The sequence below is a fragment of the Dryobates pubescens genome, chromosome 13, assembly GCF_014839835.1.
Source record: "Dryobates pubescens isolate bDryPub1 chromosome 13, bDryPub1.pri, whole genome shotgun sequence".
In the NCBI taxonomy this organism is placed as follows: domain Eukaryota; kingdom Metazoa; phylum Chordata; class Aves; order Piciformes; family Picidae; genus Dryobates; species Dryobates pubescens.
In genome coordinates, this window is record NC_071624.1 from 26,729,031 (window position 1) to 26,746,572 (window position 17,542).

The 17,542-nt window shown below is 52.0% G+C and overlaps 2 protein-coding genes across 3 annotated transcripts; both read left to right on the plus strand.

The window, feature by feature from the left end:
• Window positions 1–688: 688 nt before the first annotated feature.
• BCL7B (BAF chromatin remodeling complex subunit BCL7B) lies at window positions 689–4,842 on the plus strand. 2 transcript variants are annotated; one of them, XM_054166475.1, is made up of 6 exons: window positions 689–843; window positions 1,247–1,322; window positions 1,866–1,962; window positions 2,989–3,174; window positions 3,389–3,468; window positions 3,876–4,842. In XM_054166475.1, the coding sequence occupies exons 1-6, from the start codon at window positions 752–754 to the stop codon at window positions 3,966–3,968; spliced, it is 624 nt and encodes a 207-aa protein (XP_054022450.1). In that variant the 5' UTR covers window positions 689–751; the 3' UTR covers window positions 3,969–4,842. The 2 variants fall into 2 exon arrangements, with proteins under 2 accessions (XP_054022450.1, XP_054022451.1); XM_054166476.1 differs by having other exon boundaries at window positions 3,004–3,174.
• A 1,966-nt stretch (window positions 4,843–6,808) lies between these two features.
• LOC104302876 (schlafen family member 13) lies at window positions 6,809–14,797 on the plus strand. Its single transcript, XM_054166993.1, has 5 exons — window positions 6,809–7,925; window positions 9,076–9,204; window positions 11,682–12,058; window positions 12,104–12,441; window positions 13,939–14,797. Exons 1-5 carry the CDS (start codon window positions 6,809–6,811, stop codon window positions 14,795–14,797), a joined length of 2,820 nt encoding a protein of 939 aa, XP_054022968.1.
• Window positions 14,798–17,542: the final 2,745 nt, after the last annotated feature.

The window sequence follows — 17,542 nt, forward strand, 5'->3', positions numbered from 1 at the left end:
CTGGGGAAGGTTGGGGAATCAGAGAATCAACCAGGTTGGAAAAGACCTCAGAGATCATCAAGTCCAACCTGCCACCCAAGACCTCACGAGTACTAAACCATGGCACCAAGTGCCACGTCCAATCCCCTCTTGAACACCTCCAGGGACAACCAGTGCATCCCCAGGGGGACACTTGCTACCGTGTAAGGCTTTGAGCTCACCCACTTACGGATATCCCGTGGGAGTGAGAGCTCACACAGTACCCGTGAGGTTGGATAGCTGCAGAAAAGGAGGTTTTTGTGGGTTTGGTTTCTTTTGCAGAAGAGCTGCTCAAGACAAATTCTGAGGCTAAAAGGTGGGGGTTCTGCTGCTTGGGAACGGGCAGGGCTTTAACGCTCCTTGTGCGCAGGCAGGGGTCCTTCCAGCAGGCTCGGCAGCGCGAGGGGACGGCCAGCCTCCGCGGACGCCGCCCGGCAGCCTCCAGCCGGCGAAGCGCTCCGGCTGCTGTAACCGGGGCTGACGCCTCTCGCGCGTAGCGCTGGGCGGGGCATGCCCAAACGCAAGATGGCGGCCGCAGCATCGCCCCGCCTCCTTCCCATAGAAGGGCGGATCGGCAGGCGCATGCGCACTAGTCGCTACCGCCCCCTTTTTTCCTCTGGGCGTGGAGAGCGTGGTGACGCGTGACGTAGGGCGTGGGAGGGGCGGGGCACGCGCATGCGCGGAGCGAGGCGGCGGGTGCTGCGGAGCCGGGGTTGCCGGGGCTGCGGGCGCCATGTCGGGCCGCTCGGTACGCGCCGAGACCCGCAGCCGGGCTAAGGATGACATCAAAAAAGTGATGGCGGCCATCGAGCGCGTCCGCAGATGGTGAGAGGCGGGGCGGCGGGGGGGAGGGGGTGGGGCCTGCCCGGCGTGTAGCCAATCACCGCACCACACGGCTGCCGGTGGAGGTGCTCCGGTGGCGATTATCCAATCAATGTGCTACCTGAGCTAGCGGGCGGGGATAGTGAAGCAGCAGCCAATTAGCTCGCTTCCTCTGCTCGGGTATGCAAGGGGAACCGGAAGCGCTGGTGATCGGCGGGCAGCACGACCAATCACAATGGAGTATGGGGATGCGAGGGGACGGGTGTGGCATTGTTTGGATTGGCGTTGCCCTGGACCAATAAAGGTGTGGCGGCTGGGCGGGGCTTGTTGTCACGGTAGTCCCCCGTCCCGCTGCGGGGTCGCGGGGCTAGGCGGCCTGGCACCATTACCATCTGTGTTCGCACAGGGAGAAGAAGTGGGTGACGGTGGGCGACACTTCCCTGCGGATATTCAAGTGGGTGCCGGTGGCGGACAGCAAGGAAGTGAGTACAGCGAGCGGCCGGAGCCAAGCCGGGAGCTGCCGCCTCCAGCCGCCGCTGAACAGCGTTTGGAAGAGACTAGGCTCTCCCTGGGGCGTTACCGAGGCAGCCCTCCTAGCCGTCGCTTCCCCCAATCTCTCCGGTGGGATCGGTGCAGGCTTGCAGGCTTGAGCTCAGACAGTAACAACTCCTATGGATCTCCATGGGCTGCTATCCTGCCACGACCCAGCCTTGCTGGTGGATTCTTGCTGGCTTTGCTCCCCTGCACCTGACCTCACACACTCACTGTCTGCAGCCCTTTTTGCCTTAATCCCCAGATTTGCTGGTCCTCCTAGATAGGTGTCAATTCCATCTTTTAGTCCTGACTCTGAACACTTCAGGGATGAATTTTTGCCTTTCAGTTACGAAAGTGCCCTAAAAAAGAAAACACCTGCACCAGTGCATCCCTCTGGGCTGCTGAGAGAGAGAAGAGTGCTGTTTGTGCATCCTCTTGCCACTGGTGGGCTCCTGTAACCTTGTGTTTATGTTTTTCTTTCCCTCCTCAAGAAAGAGAAATCCAAATCTAGTAGCAGCGCTGCCCGAGAACCCAATGGCTTCCCAGCTGACACCTCTGCCAATTCCTCTCTCCTCCTGGAGTTCCAAGGTGAGTCTGGCTGAACCCCTTCAAGCTAGGGAAAGACTCTGAGGCCTTATAGAAGCTAGGCTGTTGCTGGTTTATGTGTGCTGCATAAATTGGGAAGAGCAGCGTGTGTCATCACTGCAGCCTTGTGCTGATCTGGTTCTGCACTGGCCCTGCTGAAACTATTCATTTTAGCTAGCAGCATGCATTGTAATCCTTTGCTTCTGAGGTTTTCCTGTGGGAAGCATCTTGGGAAACTGGAGGAGTAGAGGTGAGGCCAGTAGCTGCCTGCAGCTGAGCCTTCTGCTTCCAGACGTGTGGAGCTTAGGATGAAAGGGCAGAGGTTCTTCTTGATCTTGCTCTTGATCCTGGAGCACTGCAGCCAGCCACAAGCAGAACTCTGTGGTGGAGCCATGGTGTTGCATGGACCCACTGCTTGAGCAGAGCATATTCCTGACCCTTACTTCTCCCTTTGGCTCTCAGTGTGGCCAAGGAAAATCAGGGAATGTGTTGGTACTGCCAGTCAATGTGGGAAGGTTAGCATGGCAGGTCTGCAGTTTGGGACCTGGAAAAGCTGTGTGCCTGGATTGCCTCCCTGTCCAGCAGCAGGTGCTGAGCATTGCTCCTGGTGTCAGTCTGCTATTGTACAAGCAGAAGAGGTACAAAACCCTGGCACACAGGCAAGAGGTCTCTTGCCCTCCGATGCCTCGGGCTCTCACAAGCTGCAGACACGAGACTTGGCAGCACAGTGCTTTGTGTTGTGCCTGTGTCTTCTGCTTGTTCTTTCTGATTAGCTCCAGGCCACTCTGTCTGCTCAGACTCACTCCCTGGGCAGAAGCACCTCCTCTCCCATGGGCCAGTTCTGTGTCTGATGCCAGCTGTGTCCCCGTGAGGAGTCCTGTGCCCAGCAGCCCTTTGGTCATGGATGACAGTGACTCCTCTGTACTCTTAACTGCCTCCTGACTGTTGCTTCCTTCTCCCTAAGACCCTGGCTTGCAGTGCTACCCCTGGTTGCCCATGCCTCTGGGTCAAGGTGCTCTTCTTCACTAGGTGCTGTTTCTGCAGATGAGAACAGCAATCAGAGCTCCCTGTCTGATGTCTACCAGCTCAAGGTGGACAGCAGCCCCAACTCCAGCCCTAGTCCCCAGCAGAGCGAGTCCATGAGTCCTGCCCACACGTCTGACTTCCGCACGGACGACTCGCAGCCACCCACACTGGGGCAGGAGACGCTGGAAGGTGGGTGCTGGGCTGGGAAGGAAGAAGATGGGTGGCTGAGCTTGGGAAAGGCCCTGCTGGAGCCATTGATTATCTGGTGGATGGCTGAGGCACTGCTGGAAGTGGACAGGGCAGCAGAGACCCTTGCCTTCTACCAGAAATCTCTTCTCCTGGCTCAGCACTGAGCTGCTGTGCTCCTGGGTCATCACTTTCTTAATCCTTCTGTTCTCCCCAGAGCCCTCCCTGCCTTCCTCGGAAGTTGCAGATGAGCCTCCCACTCTCACAAAGGAAGAGCCAGTCCCCCTTGAGACTCAGGTAAGGGAAGCAGGGATTGAAACTACCTCTGAATGCACACAGACCCAGTTGGGCCCTTTCACCATCATTGCTACCCCTTGTAGCAGAGACATCTGGACAGATAGTTGCTCGGCAGTCCCAAAGTGCCCTCCAGGAGCTCCCTAAACCTCCTGGCCTCCTGAGCTGTCCCCCTGGTTCAGTTCAGGTGTTCAAGTGTGAAGAAGGGTTGTGGAGGTGGAGTACAACAAGGATTCTAGCTGACTACAGGGTTGAAGTGGATTCTCACTCCTAGTGCCCTGGGGCTTCCTCACAGATGAAAGGCAGAGGTGTCCCCCGCAGCGTGACACAGCCTTGTGGCTTGTCAGTGTGGCTTGGTGGGCCCACTGAGCTCCTGTCACTGCCTGTGACCTTTCCTCTGTCTCTTGCAGGTAACTGAAGAGGAGGAGGACTCTGGTGCACCGCCTCTGAAGAGATTTTGTGCCGATCAGAACTCTGTGTGCCACACGGCCTCGGAGAGCTAGCCTGCCGGTCGTCCCCGGGGAGAGCGCCTTCGCCAGCCCCTCGCAGAGCCTCCCGCCCTCCCGTGGGGGTCGGGGTGCTTCCCTCCACCCTGCTCCTTCCCCAGGGATGGGCACTCCTGCCACTTGCCATCCAGCCTGCCCTGCCCTGCTCAGTCCTTCTCTGGAGGGGCAGGAGCTTCCTGCCAGCCCCAGCCCCCTGGGTGATGGGGCTTACCACGAGTACCTGCAAACTTGCCTCTATTTATTGGCTCCCTCTCTCCCTGCTGACCTGTCCCATAGCGTGGGGGTCTCCGGTGGGTGTGCATGTGCAGGGGGAGTTCTCCACAGGGCTCCCTGCTCTCCGTGGCCACCCAGGGGACTGGCAAATGCTGTTTGCCTACTCCTGGCTCCTCTTCCCACTCTCCCCACAGTACTGGGGACTGAAGAGTCACTTTCCACCTGCAGGAAGGGATCTGTCTGCTCCCTTGTGAGCTTAGGTGGGGTGCCCAGGGGCAGTGGAGAGGGAGGCCGAGTCCTGCCCTGCCTGCCCTGGCAGGGATGGGATCCGCTGGGACGCTGTGCAATAAGCTGCTAGTTTAAGCCATTAGTGTTGGGAAAGATGGGAGTGCCCCTGCCCCATGGAGAGCACGTACCGACCTGCCCCTGCTCTGCTACTGGGTGCTGGTGAAGCCCCTGCTGGGGGCAGATCCCGGCCCCAGTTTCCCGAGAACCGGCAGAGCAGCAGGAGCCGCCCTCCTGTGCCCCGGGGAACCCCTGCCCCGGCCTAGGTACCCCCCGTCCCGGGATGGGGATGGATGCGGCAGGGTGCCGGCTCCCCTCTCTCTGCGCCCCCACCCAAGGAAGCTGTTTGCCCCGGGGCTCTTCTCGCTGCCCCCGCCCCGTGCTCCCGCCGCCAGCCCACCCCGGCCCGCAGCCCCCCGCCGCCCCCGGTTTCCCTCTCCCCGCCGCCACTGCATGTCCCGCCGAGTCTGTGATCGAGCCTGGCGAAGCCGAAGGCGCGGCCGCGCGTGGAAGTGGAAAGTTATTTTAGCACTGAATAGAATATTTTTAAAATTAAACTATTTGACGTAACAGAGCTCGGTCTCGGCGGGGCGGGGCTCGGGGCGGGGCGGGGCGCGGGGCGCGGGGCGGGGCGGGGCCGGGCCGCCGGCGGGAACTTCGAGCGGGAGCAGCGGGAAGAGCTGCGCAACGCTGGGGCTCGCACTTCCCTCTCCCGGAGCCAGCTCGGTACCCCGCTCAGCCCTTCGGAAGGTAGGACCCGGGCTGGGCTCCTTGTTCCCCAGTGCGCCACAGGGGGCTATGGAGAGGGACCCCGAGCCGAGGCGGCAGCAGCAGCAGCGTGAGCCCCCCCCGAAATCTGCTGCCGTCTAGCCGAGAGAGACATACCCCGTCCCGGTCGCGCTGTCGGTGGGGCCCTGCTGCCCTATCCGGTCCGGCGTCCCTTGGGAGGGGCCGGTGGGAACGGCTCCGCCGAAGGGCCCCAGGCACCTGTGCGTAGCTTCGAGCTGACTGCGAGAGTCAAGCACGCAAAAGAGCCTCATAAATCCGCATCGTGGGGGGCTGCAAGGCTCCGGCTTTGCTTTGCTCCTGCCTTGTAAGCGCTGGGGTTTAATTTTCCAGGTTATCAAGTGGCTTCGATATAAGCAGCTGTTAGATTTTGCTGGTGCAGAGATTTGGGGCGGGGGGAGAGGTGCTCGCCTCCTCTCTGTAAGGCAGAGATTTTTGACGCTGAGGGTGGTGAGACACCAGCCCAGGTTGCCCAAATAGCTGGTAGATGCCAAAAAGGCGGTAGAACAAGGTGGGGATGGCTTTAAGATGGAAGAGGGTAGACTTAGACTGGAGATTAGGAGGAAATTCTTCACCATGGGGGTGGTGAGACACTGGAACAGGTTGCCCAGGGAGGGCTTCACCCTCCCTGGAAGTGTTCAAGGCCAGGCTGGGTGGGGTCCTGAGCAACATGATCTAGAAGTTTCAGTTCTCCATGGCATGTGAATTGTAACTAGGTGATCTTTATGGTCCCTTCCAACCATTCTGTGATTCTGCAAGAGGGGTGGACTAGATGACCTATAAAGGTGCCTTCTAACCCAAAACCTTTTCATGGTGATGAAATCTTTGTGACCCTAAGCCAAAGACATAGAATAGAATAGAATTAACCAGGTTGAAAGAGACCTTTGAGATCATCAAGTCCAACTTATGATCCAACACTATCTAATCAACTAAGCCATGGCACCAAGCACCCCATCCAGTCTCTTCCTAAACACCTCCAGTGATGGTGACTCCACCACCTCCCTGGGCAGCACATTCCAATGGCCAGTCTCTCTGTGAAGAACTTCTTCCTAACATCCGCCTAAACCTCCTCTGGCACAGCTTGAGACTGTGTCCTCTCATTCTATCACAGGTTGTCTGGGAGAAGAGACCAGCCCCCACCTGTCTACAACCTCCCTTCAGGTAGTTGTAGACAGCAATAAAGTCTGCCCTGCACCTCCTCTTCTCCAGGCTAAGCAACCCCAGCTCCCTCAGCCTCTCCTCACAGGGCTGTGCTCCAAACCCCTCCCCAGCTTTGTTGCCCTTCTCTGGACACGTTCCAGCAACTCGACATCCTTCCTAAACTGAAGGGCCCAGAACTGGACACAGGACTCAAGGTATGGCCTAAACAGTGCTGAGTACAGGGGCAGAATGACCTCCCTGCTCCTGCTGACCACACTATTCCTGATACAGGCCAGGATGCCATTGGCCTTCTTGGCCACCTGGGCACACTGCTGGCTCATATGGGTTCCTTTCTCACACCCTCATGCATAATCAAGAAGTGGTTGTTAATAATTTGTCATTGCAGGTTCAGGATGGCCAGACAAGAAGGGAAGCTGCTGGTTAATTTGAAAACTAACTATGCTGATGTGGTGGTAGATATCGAGAAGATAGGAAGGAGTTTCAAAAAGAAGACCAGAGAGAAGACTGAAAAGAAGAAAGAAGAGAAGAAGTCCTCTGTCAGTCGGCAAAAACTACAAAAGGAGCTTCCTATAGCAGTTTGTGCATTGCTGAATTCAGGGGGAGGAATAGTGAGGATGGAGACTGAAGACAATTACAGCTTCAAGAAACATGGTGTTGGTGAGGACATAGAGGACAGATTTAAGTTCATAGACCGCACCGAGTTCAGCGACTACTTCACGTGGATGCAGCAGCGGAATCACTTGCTGCTTTTTGTTAAAACATGGAGCTGTGGAGGCCTAGAGCAGGAGACTGGGACCACGAAGGCACGCATCTGTAGCCTGAGTACTGGTTTATTCCTTCGGTCCAACACTTCAGTTTTATCTCTGACTTCAGGGCAGGCCGCTGAATTTTTGAGGAAAAGATGTGACAGGGAGAGGGATGAGAATGGGCCAAGTGCTAAGAGACGTCAGAGGAATTTTGATGGGGGAGCAAGGGACACCACTTGGACCATCGAGGAGCACAACATCCAAGATGCTGTGGGCAAGTTTTTAGAGAGAGAGGAACTGAAGTTTGGGGAGGTCCTGGATTTCACAGAGACAAAGCATATCGAATTTAAGAACTTTGCCACGGAGAGCATCTTCAAACGCATGAAGGAAGCCCTCCCAAAATACATCTCTGCCTTTGCAAACACTGATGGTGGGTATTTAATTTTTGGAGTGGATGACAACAGCACTGTTGTTGGATGCCTTCCTGGAGTGGAGAAAGAAGCTTTAGAAAGCACGGTGGCTAGTACCGTGGCCTCGATGCGCGTCCATCACTTCTGTGGCTCTCGGGCTGGCGTGCAGTTTGAAACCCACGTCCTGCGTGTTCGTGGGCACGCAGAGAGCTCGTACGTGTGTGCTGTGCGAGTTGAGCCCTTTTGCTGTGCTGTTTTTGGTGGTCAGCCTGAGTCCTGGATGGTGGCAGGTGAAGAGATCGAAGAACTGAGCGTCGAGAGATGGACGGAGCTCATGACGGCTGCAGACCCAGGTAGAATCTGCTTTTACATTGCTGCCATCTTCATTTCTGCCATGGTTTGTATATCTACGTGAAGAAAGGCCCAGTTTCTTTTGTTCTGTGGTCTCACCCGAGCTTGAAGAGCCACAGGCACCAGGGCTGATGGTATGGGAACTGGCCTCCAACAGCAAACTATTTGGTGAGCCATTACTCTCTGAACTGGTTCAGCAGGACTTTTTGAAGCACTCCCAACAGGACTGAGCCTTCTTAGGGATCCCATATGCCCCTAAATGAAGTGGAAGCATTCTAAATCCCCCAAGGGTTTCCCTTCCTCTTAATGAGAATTGCAGGAAGCTTTTGAAGTTGGCTTTACCTGTTAAGATTCTGAAGGGGGAGGGGTGTCCTGGTGGAAATCTGCCCCTTTAGGTGCCTGAAAGGGGGTTATTTGGAAAAACAAATGGTCCTTAGAGGTGCTGATCCCCAGCACTGGATGTACTAGCAAGGATTAATCTCCATGCCACTGATGTGTGTAGCTGGTTCAGCATCTTGGCACAAGTTGCATGCCAAGACTGAAGTATAAAATCATCATTTTAGCTGTAGTGATGGTTTCAAACTGACCTGCAACCTTTCTTGTCCTTTACCCTTATCAAGTCCTAACAACATCTGTAACGAAGTCAAGGGTAGCTACTGAAAGTTGATCAGTTGCCTTTTCAGAGATCATCTTGAGGTTGAGGCAAGTCCTTTAAAGTCTGCAGCTCAGTGAGCAAAGCTCAGTCTGCAGCAGGTTGCAGACCACCCCCTTTCCCCAGCTCAGGCACATTTTAGAGGCCTACCAAAGCATCACTTTGCACACCTGGTGTGGTTCCATGGTTGTTAAAGGCTCCTTTGAAGGAGCAAGGGTGAAGGCCTTGCTTGTTGTAAGGCATATTGTCCCATTTCACTGTGAGATCCTTCCACTTCAAAACCTGTGCCCTGCATGTGCAACAGGACGAGGGGTGATGGTCTTGAATTAAAAGAGGGAGATTCAGACTATATATAAGAAAGATATTTTTTCACACTGAGAGTAGTAAAACACTGGCCCAGGTTGCCCAGAGAGGTGGTAGATGCACCCCCCTGGATTTTATAAGTTCATATGGAAGGTTTTTGATGGGTACAACATACTTTTTTTTTTCCTTCCCCCAAGATCTTTCACGTCTGGCTGATAAATTTGAGAATGAGCTCAGCTTGGCAAACAGTCCTCCTCTTATCAGGCCAGTTTATTCAAAAGCTGGACTCCCATGTGTGGCTGAACTCCAAAAAAGCCTCTACCCAGGTAAGCCATTTATTCTGGGTGGTTGTTTGAATGTAAGGCTGTATTTGACAGAACTTCTAGGGAGACAGTGTGATATGAATACAAAACTCCAGGCAAACAGCTGCTCAGGGTATCTAAAAGGTACAACTGCTCCAAGAATGTTAATTTCCCTGATTTGTTCAGGTGTTTCCATCTCTTCCCTCATTTTTGCCACTAAGTATAATCCTTCATGCACACACTTGCTGAGAATATAGCTGGTGTCCCAGGGGTTTGAGCCCTGCCTGCCCCTTGTTTATGCTCAGGAAATCCAATGGGGTTCAATAAACACAAATGTGTTTCAAAGAAGTTAGTTGTCCCTTAACATGTTCTGTTCAGCTCTGGGGCTGCATTTCTTTATCTGACCACCTGAGAGCTACTGCTGGCCTTGGGATATGCTGTACCCCACGCCTCAAGATCTTTGCTGGCCTACCAGCCCTGTATGTCTGCACCCAGCATCATCATGTTGTAGGCAGAAAGATCTCATCTCCTGGAGAGCACTGCTTGTTGCTGCTGACTGCTTGCATTGATGGTTGTTATCCACAGCCACCTGGCTATTAGGAAAAATTCTCTTACAGGCTAACCAAGTGAAACCAAACCTCCAAAGAGGTCCACAAGAACTCAAACAAAGCCACCAGACAAGCCTCAGACCCAACGCCTTGCAAATTCAGTACACTCCCCACTGCTTGGTACCAGCAATACAATGTTGCTGGTCTGTAGGGCTAAGCACTACCAGGTACTGGGGTAAGGGGTGTCTAATCATTTAGCTCACCTAGGAAGTTACTTGTGCCTCCCTGCTCACTGCCACAGGGGAACTTCAGGCTGGCACACACAAGGCAAAACAAAGCTCAGCCTTTCCACGCAGGGGTGGAGAACCTTGTCTTGGTTTTATTTTCTAGGTGAAGAGTCTGATTATTTCAGAAACACTTCAGGTATAGAAGCAGGTTGCTGAGCAACAGATTACTCCCACATACCAAGTCCTGAAAGAGCAGGGAATAGAAGTAGCCAAGGGCAATGTAAATCCCATAGTGTTTGGGCAGAGCAGGCCTGTGGCTTCAGGTCAAGCTCCGAGACCTGTGCAATATCAGAACCACTCCAATTAGCAGCAGAGAGGTTTTCTCATTAAAAGTCTGTGGATTGATTTATTTTGGGGTTTTCCCAAATTTAGACCTGTGGATGTAGTTATTCATTGCTAATTTTTCCAATTAGTTTTGTTATTTTGCTGCCTTTTCACCTCTATTTTGGTACAGGACATGCAGTTGCTGTCAGTTGATAAGAATGTGGTTTTCAAACAGAAGGCTGTGGTGCAGTCATGATGAATGGCTGCATATGAGATTGGCCTGTGTGTCATGAATGTGTGTAGCTGTGGGTTTCACCTGTAAATTTAAGAGATTATTAGTGTTTAATCCATGTGTTTGTTTAATTACTGTAACTTGCCATTTTAGAGGAGCACCAAGTTTAGTGTTGGGATGGATTCAAGTATTCCCCTCTATTTCATAGGAATGCCCCTATATTTAATAGGAAAAATAGGAAACAAGGGACTGATGGTGCTCCTAGGTGCCTTTTCCCTTCCTGTATCCATTGTGCTTCACCAGTCAGGAATGTAGGAGATAGAATAGAATAGAATAGACTAGGGTGGAAGAGACCTTCGAGATCACCACGTCCAACCACCACCTAATCAACTAAACCATGGCACCAAGCACCCCATCAAGTCTCCTCCTAAACACCTCCAGTGATGGTGACTCCACCACCTCCCCAGGCAGCCCATTCCAATGGGCACTCACTCTCTCTGTGTAGAACTTCTTCCTAACCTCCAGCCTAAACCTTCCCTGGTGCAGCTTGAGACTGTGTCCTCTTGTTCTGGTGCTGGTTGCCTGGGAGAAGAGACCAACCCCCACCTGGCTACAAACTCCCTTCAGGGAGTTGTAGAAAGCGATAAGGTCTCCCCTGAGCCTCCTTTTCTCCAGGCTAAGCAACCCCAGCTCCCTCAGCCTCTCCTCAGAGGGCTTGTGTTCCAAACCCCTCACCAACTTTGTTGCCCTTCTCTGGACACGTTCCAGCAAGTCAACATCCCTCCTAAACTGAGCAAGCTGCTGCGTCTGGTTCAACCAGTGGGCTCTCACTGTGGAGCAATCTATCTGTCAGAGGAATACCTGCATGGTGAGAAGTGAGACAGAAAGGAGGCAGATCTCTCCAAAGAGATTTTTTTTTCTTATTCCACTTACAGCTCAGGCAAACCTGAAGCATGGAGTTTAGAACTCTTCTATTCCTATATAAAAAAACCATCCTTACAGGTTTACCACCAGGGATCACGAGAACGCTGAATTCTTTATACTAAATAATTTACTTTGGTCACCTCCTAGGGTAATATATTCCTCCAGTAATTGGTGTGTTAATTACTTGCTGTATTTTGGGTTTTTTATTTAATTTTTTGCCCCCCCCCCCCTTTTTTTTTTTCCTAGTGGGCTCTAACGAAATCAAATGGATGCCAGAAACCATCTGCACCGAGCTGTTCTCAGAGTATCCTGGATTACAGGACTTAATGAAAAATCAGATCAGTCCCCTTAACAAGGGGGTGCTGGTATTTTCAAGGAGCTGGGCTGTTGAGATTGGATTGCAGAAAACCCAGGATGTGGTGTGTGATGCTCTCTTAGTAGCAGAAAATGAGACGCCACTGTTGTACACCGTGGTGAGGGATGGCTCTCGCGCTGCATGGGAATACTCCAGAGGCACTGCTCGTGCATTAAAGCAGAAACTAGTCAACGATGGGGGATGTGCTATAAAGCTGTGTGTGATTCCCCAAGTACTGCACCTGCAGGACACAGAAGATCAGATGGAAGTTGAAGAAGCTGGTGGTGTTCCCCAGCAAGCAAACCAGCAACAGCTGCATTGTTACTCCAACATGTACCCAGAGGATTACATCCTCACCTCCAGGGACATCCCTGCCCTCCTGCGTGCACTTGTGATCGTTGTGCTGCGCTTCAAGTCCTACTTAAGTGACTGGTTTGGCTGTGAGATTTTCAGCCTTCTCACTCTCAAACAGTATGAGCTGCTCTCCAAGAACCTGGACAAAACCAAGAACCTGTTTGTCTTTGGTCTTCCTGGAACAGGGAAAACAATTGTGGCTATGAAGATCATTGAGAGAATAAGAAACATTTATCAGTGTCATCCATGGGAGATTCTCTACATCTGTGAAAATACTCCCTTGAAAAAATTCGTGGGGTAAGCAGTAAAATGTGTTTCCTCTTTCTTTCATTTCATCTTCTCCATACAGCACAAGCCCTGCTGATTTTACTTCTGTGTGCCAGAGAGATAGCCTTGGCTGTCAGAGACACACAATAATCATCTCGAGGAAGTTGTTAATACTGAAAGTATTGCTGAGCTGAGCTCTGGCCCAGATCCAGCTTTTAGTGGCAGCAGTGAGAATCCCAAGTTCAGTCATTGCTGGATTGTGTTAGACCTTAGAGACAATGGCCTTAGTTTAACAGCCTGTTATGGCTGTTGACACCAGAACTACCCACCTGCCTTTCTCCATTTTTGCCCCAACACTGCCTGCATTTGCTTGCTGCAAGCTCTTGTGCAGCTGTGCTAGGAACCGAACCTTGGACCTGGGCCATCTAGACAAGGAGAACAGAAACTGATGTCCTTTTGGTGGAGGATTTCAGGCAGAGTAGTTCCCCAGTCCTGTTCCTGCTGTGTTGCCACTTGTGTCAGCATGGAGAGGTCAGCAGCCCACCATGGTGGACAAGGCACCTTACACCAGGGAACAGCAGCATAGCTTTGGCATGGCAATGCATAAGCAGCAGGTCCTGGCCCCAGCAGGCAGATGTGCTACCAGTCCCTGCTTACCCTGGGGAGAAAAGGGAAGTGACTCCACTTGGGCACCATGCTGCCTTCCCTGGGCCAGGGAGAGCAGGGCAGAGGGACAGCCCATAGGGTCCCCATGTAGGAGGGGTGGGCTCAAGTGTCCTCCAAGGGTAGATCCAAAGCCAGTTGGTGGGAGTTGTGCAGCAAGCCTGTGCACAGGCAATCACTTGGAATAAGCATTCCACTAGGAAAATGCTGCAACATCCTGCAGCTGAGATAGGAAATTTTGCATTTTTGGGCAGGATGCAGCAGTAGCCCTCAGGCAAGACCCCACTGAGAAATGAATGAATACAGAATTAACCAGGTTGGAAAAGACCTTTGAGATCATCAAGTCCAACCTATCACCCATCACCATCTAATCAACTAAACCATGGCACTAAGTGCCTCATCCAATTTCTTCTTAAACACTTCCAGTGATGGTGACTCCACCACCTCTCTGGGCAGCACATTCCAATGGCCAATCTCTCTTTGTGGGAAGAATTTCTTCCTCACCGCCAGCCCAAACCTCCCCTGGCACAGTTTGAGACTGTGTCCTCTTGTTCTGGTGCTGGTTGCCTGGGAGAAGAGACCAACCCTCACCTGGCTACAGCCACTCTTGAGGTAGTTGTAGATGGCAATAAGGTCTCCCCTGAGCCTCCTCCAGGCTAAACACTCCCAGCTCCCTCAGCCTCTCCTCATAGGGCTGTGCTCCAAACTCCTCACCGCCTTTGTTGCCCCTCTCTGGACACATTCCAGCAACTCAACATCTTTCTTCAACTGAGGGGCCCAGAACTGGAGGCAGTCACTTTGGGCTTGTCTAGCCACATTATTTTTTTTTATTAACCATATGGATTGGTTGTTTTTTTCCCCTAGAAATGAGATCTGCCAGTCTGTGACACGAACTGCCTTCGTAATGAAGACCTTCTCAGAAGTGAAGCACATCGTGGTCGATGAGGCTCAGAATTTTCGTCCTGAAGAAGACTGGTACCGCAAGGCCCAGGAGCTGGTCAAGGACAACAAAGGCATCCTCTGGGTCTTCATGGACTTCTTCCAGCTCACTCACACATCTAGTTGCGGTCTTAGCTTTGAAAAGCTGTATCCCCAGGAATGGTTGACCACAGTCGTTCGCAATGCCGGGCAAATATACAGCGTCATGCTTGAGCAGATGGAGAAAATCCTCCAAGAGCGTAAGAACGAGGACATAATGCCCTATGAGGTGCTGGAAAAGCTGTTTGATAAGGCTGAATGTGCCCATCCCCTGCCAGGGAGCTACACAGAAAGAGAAGATATGGAGACATCTGCAATGTTAGAATATGTGAGCCAGCAGTGCCACAGCTACATCCAGCGAGGCCATCCCATGAAAGACATCGCGGTCCTGTGCAGCACTCGCGATGCGGCCCAGAAGTTCAGGGAGATGTTGGAATGTGAGCTAGACAGACGAAAGAGGAAGTATAGGGTGAAGTTGGTCTTCAGTGAAGCAGAGAGTGGTTTAGATGATGCCATTGTTATTGACAGCATCCGACGCTTCTCAGGCCTGGAGAGGAGGATTGTGTTTGGCATCCACCCTGTCCCTGCGCAGGAGGAGATCTCTCGCAACCTCTTGCTCTGCCTGGTGTCCCGAGCCAACACCAAACTCCATGTGCTGTATCACAAAGATCTTGCATTCTTGAGTGATAGTTGCCCCTTACCCAGGGTTGAGGATGCTAGAATGCTTCACTCATATTTTAGTTAGTGGTATTACAGGGCAGCCTTAAGACTTTTTAGGGGGTTTTGGGTTTTTTTAATGTCCTTTCCACAAAAAGAAAGAAGAATCATTTAAAAATGCAGCCTCAGAGATCTCTCTCCATGTGTAGTTCATCATGTGCAGGCAGGTAGGATGTCATAAAAATGATTTTAATTAAAGGATATTGCCCCCTGGAGAGAACAAAGTGCTGAAAATGGCAGTTGCAGAAGGAAGTCAACAATGGCAAACAGCTGGAGATTTGTACTCCCATATTCTGAGCTGGTTCAGCACTACCAGTGTGGGACCACTGGTAGGAAACGCAGCAGGGACCATCCTTATTTCCATCCCTGATGGTGCAAATATTCCACACTCTGCATTTTTTTCCCAAAGGTGGGAAGGTTTTTGTCAATTTTCAGCCAAATCATCTCTTTTCTCATCCAAAAAAATAGAGCCACAGCTTGCTGTTGGGGAGTGGTGGTGACTGTCTTCACCTCTGCTGGGAACGGGGCTGGGGTTTTGTGGTCACATTGAATGATCCTAAGTGCAGGTTTCTGCCCATGGAGGGCAGTTCTGTCCCCAGCAGGACAGTCCCAAACCTCTCATAAGCAGCCTTGGGTGTGCAACAGTGGAGTGAGTTGGGAACCCTGGAGGTGAGGGTTTATTTTAAGTCTTCAGCTTTGGTGAGCTCCACCTTGTCACAGAGTTGTGCAAGTGCTAGTGCTGGCATGAAGGGAAGCAGAAATGTGCTTCCTGGAGGAGACAGTGCAGGATCACAGAACAGTTGAGGTGGGAAGGGACCTCTGGACATCATCTCATCTAACCCCTGATCAAGCAGGGACACCTCAGCTGCCCAGTGTCACGGTCAGATGGCTTTTGAGTATCTCCACAACCGCTCTGGGCAACCTATGCTGATGCTCAGTCCCCCCCACAGCAAAAAGCTTCTTCCTAATGCTCTGAGGGAACTTCCTGCGTTTGCATTTCTGCCTGTGGCCTCTGGTCCTGTCACAGGGGGCCACTGGACAGCCTGGATCTGTCCTCTTCGCACCTTCCCTTTGGATATTGATAGACATTGATGAGATCCTCCTGAGCCTCCTCTTCTCCAGGCTGAGCCATACCAGCTCTCTCAGACTTCCACAGAATCACAGAATCCATAAGTTTGGAAAAGACCTCAAAGGTCATCAAGTCCAACCTGCCACCCGAGACCTCATGACTTCTAAATCATGGCACCAAGTGCCACGTCCAATCCTCACAGAAGAGATGCTCCAAGCCCTTCATCATCTTCATGGCCCTCAGTTGTACTCTCTCCCCTATGCCCAAGGCTGTCTCGTACTGGGGAGCCCAGAACAAGACAGAGTGCTCCAGTTGTGACCTCACCAGTTCTGAATGGAGAAGGATCACCTACTTCAATCCCCTGGCAACAGCCCAGGACATCAGTAGTCTTTTTTTGCTGCAAGGGCACTTTGCTAGCTCAAGTTCAACTTGGGGTCCACCAGTATCCTCAGCAGCTTTCTTTGCAGAGCTGCTTCCCAGTCAGCCAGCCTCCAGCATACACTGATGCCCAGGGTTGTTCCTCCTCAGGGCCAGGACTTTGCAGTTTTCCTTGTTGCATTCCACGACATTCTTGGCAGCCCATTTCTCCAGCCCGGTGAGGACCCTCATTTGATGCTTCCCTCTTGTGCTCCTCTCTTTTGGTAGCTGCTCACATTTGCATCCTCTCAAGCTGTTCAGGAACTAGGGTGGGTCAGCAAGATTTCTTCATTCTAACTGGGACTATTGGAAGTCAAAAAGCAGTTGCAACAGGGCCTGTGTGTTGGCATGCTGTCGTGTCAAATTTGACACGAGCAGTATGGCTCCTCAGACTCTGATTTTGCAAAATGCTGTTGAGAATCTACCCCACAATTACATCTTTCTGTCTCAGATGCCAGCTGCTTGCTGCCAGAGCTTTGCCAATGTTTGTCTGGTAACACAGTTCCTGTTATTGCTTACTCTGATATTAGCTTTTATTTCATTTTATCTTTTAAAGCTGAAGGAATGGTTAATGGAAGGAAGGACGTGAGAATGTCAGATTTTCTCAGGTTAAAAGTGTATTTCACTGTGAGTCTTGTGCAATTGGATCAGCTTTCTGCTCTTCTGTAATAAATGGCTTTTGCTGGTTTGGGATTCTCTAGTGTTTGTGTCAGCCAGCGTTCCAGATCTACAAAGGCAAGAGCCTTGCAACACCTGCAGGAACAGCCAAGGGATTTCCACCATGGTCTGAGAAGGAGGAAGATCCAAATCCTAACAGCTTTTATACTTCAGGCTGTTACTCTGCCAGTCTAGCGTGGCACATAACGCCTCACTGCAGCAGCAAGGCCACTTAAAAGTGACTTCACCCTCCTGCAATATTGAAATGGTCTGGACCAAAACATTCAGGGGGTTGGCCTCTTCTCCCAGGCAACCAGCACCAGAACAAGAGGACACAGTCCCAAGCTGCACCAGGGGAAGTTTAGGCTGGAGGTGAGGAGAAAGTTCTTCACAGAGTTGTTGGCCATTGGAATGTGCTGCCCGGGAGGTAGTGGAGTCACCATCCCTGGAGGTGTTCAAGAGGGAACTGGATGTGGCATTTGGTGCCATGGTTTAGTAGTCATGAGGTGTTGGGTGAGAGGTTGGACTTGACGATCTTTGAGGTCTCTTCCAACCTTATTGAGTCTATGATTCTATTCCCAGAGTAGCAGAGGGGAAGCAATTCCCAGCCCAGCATCCCAGGAGTGGTAA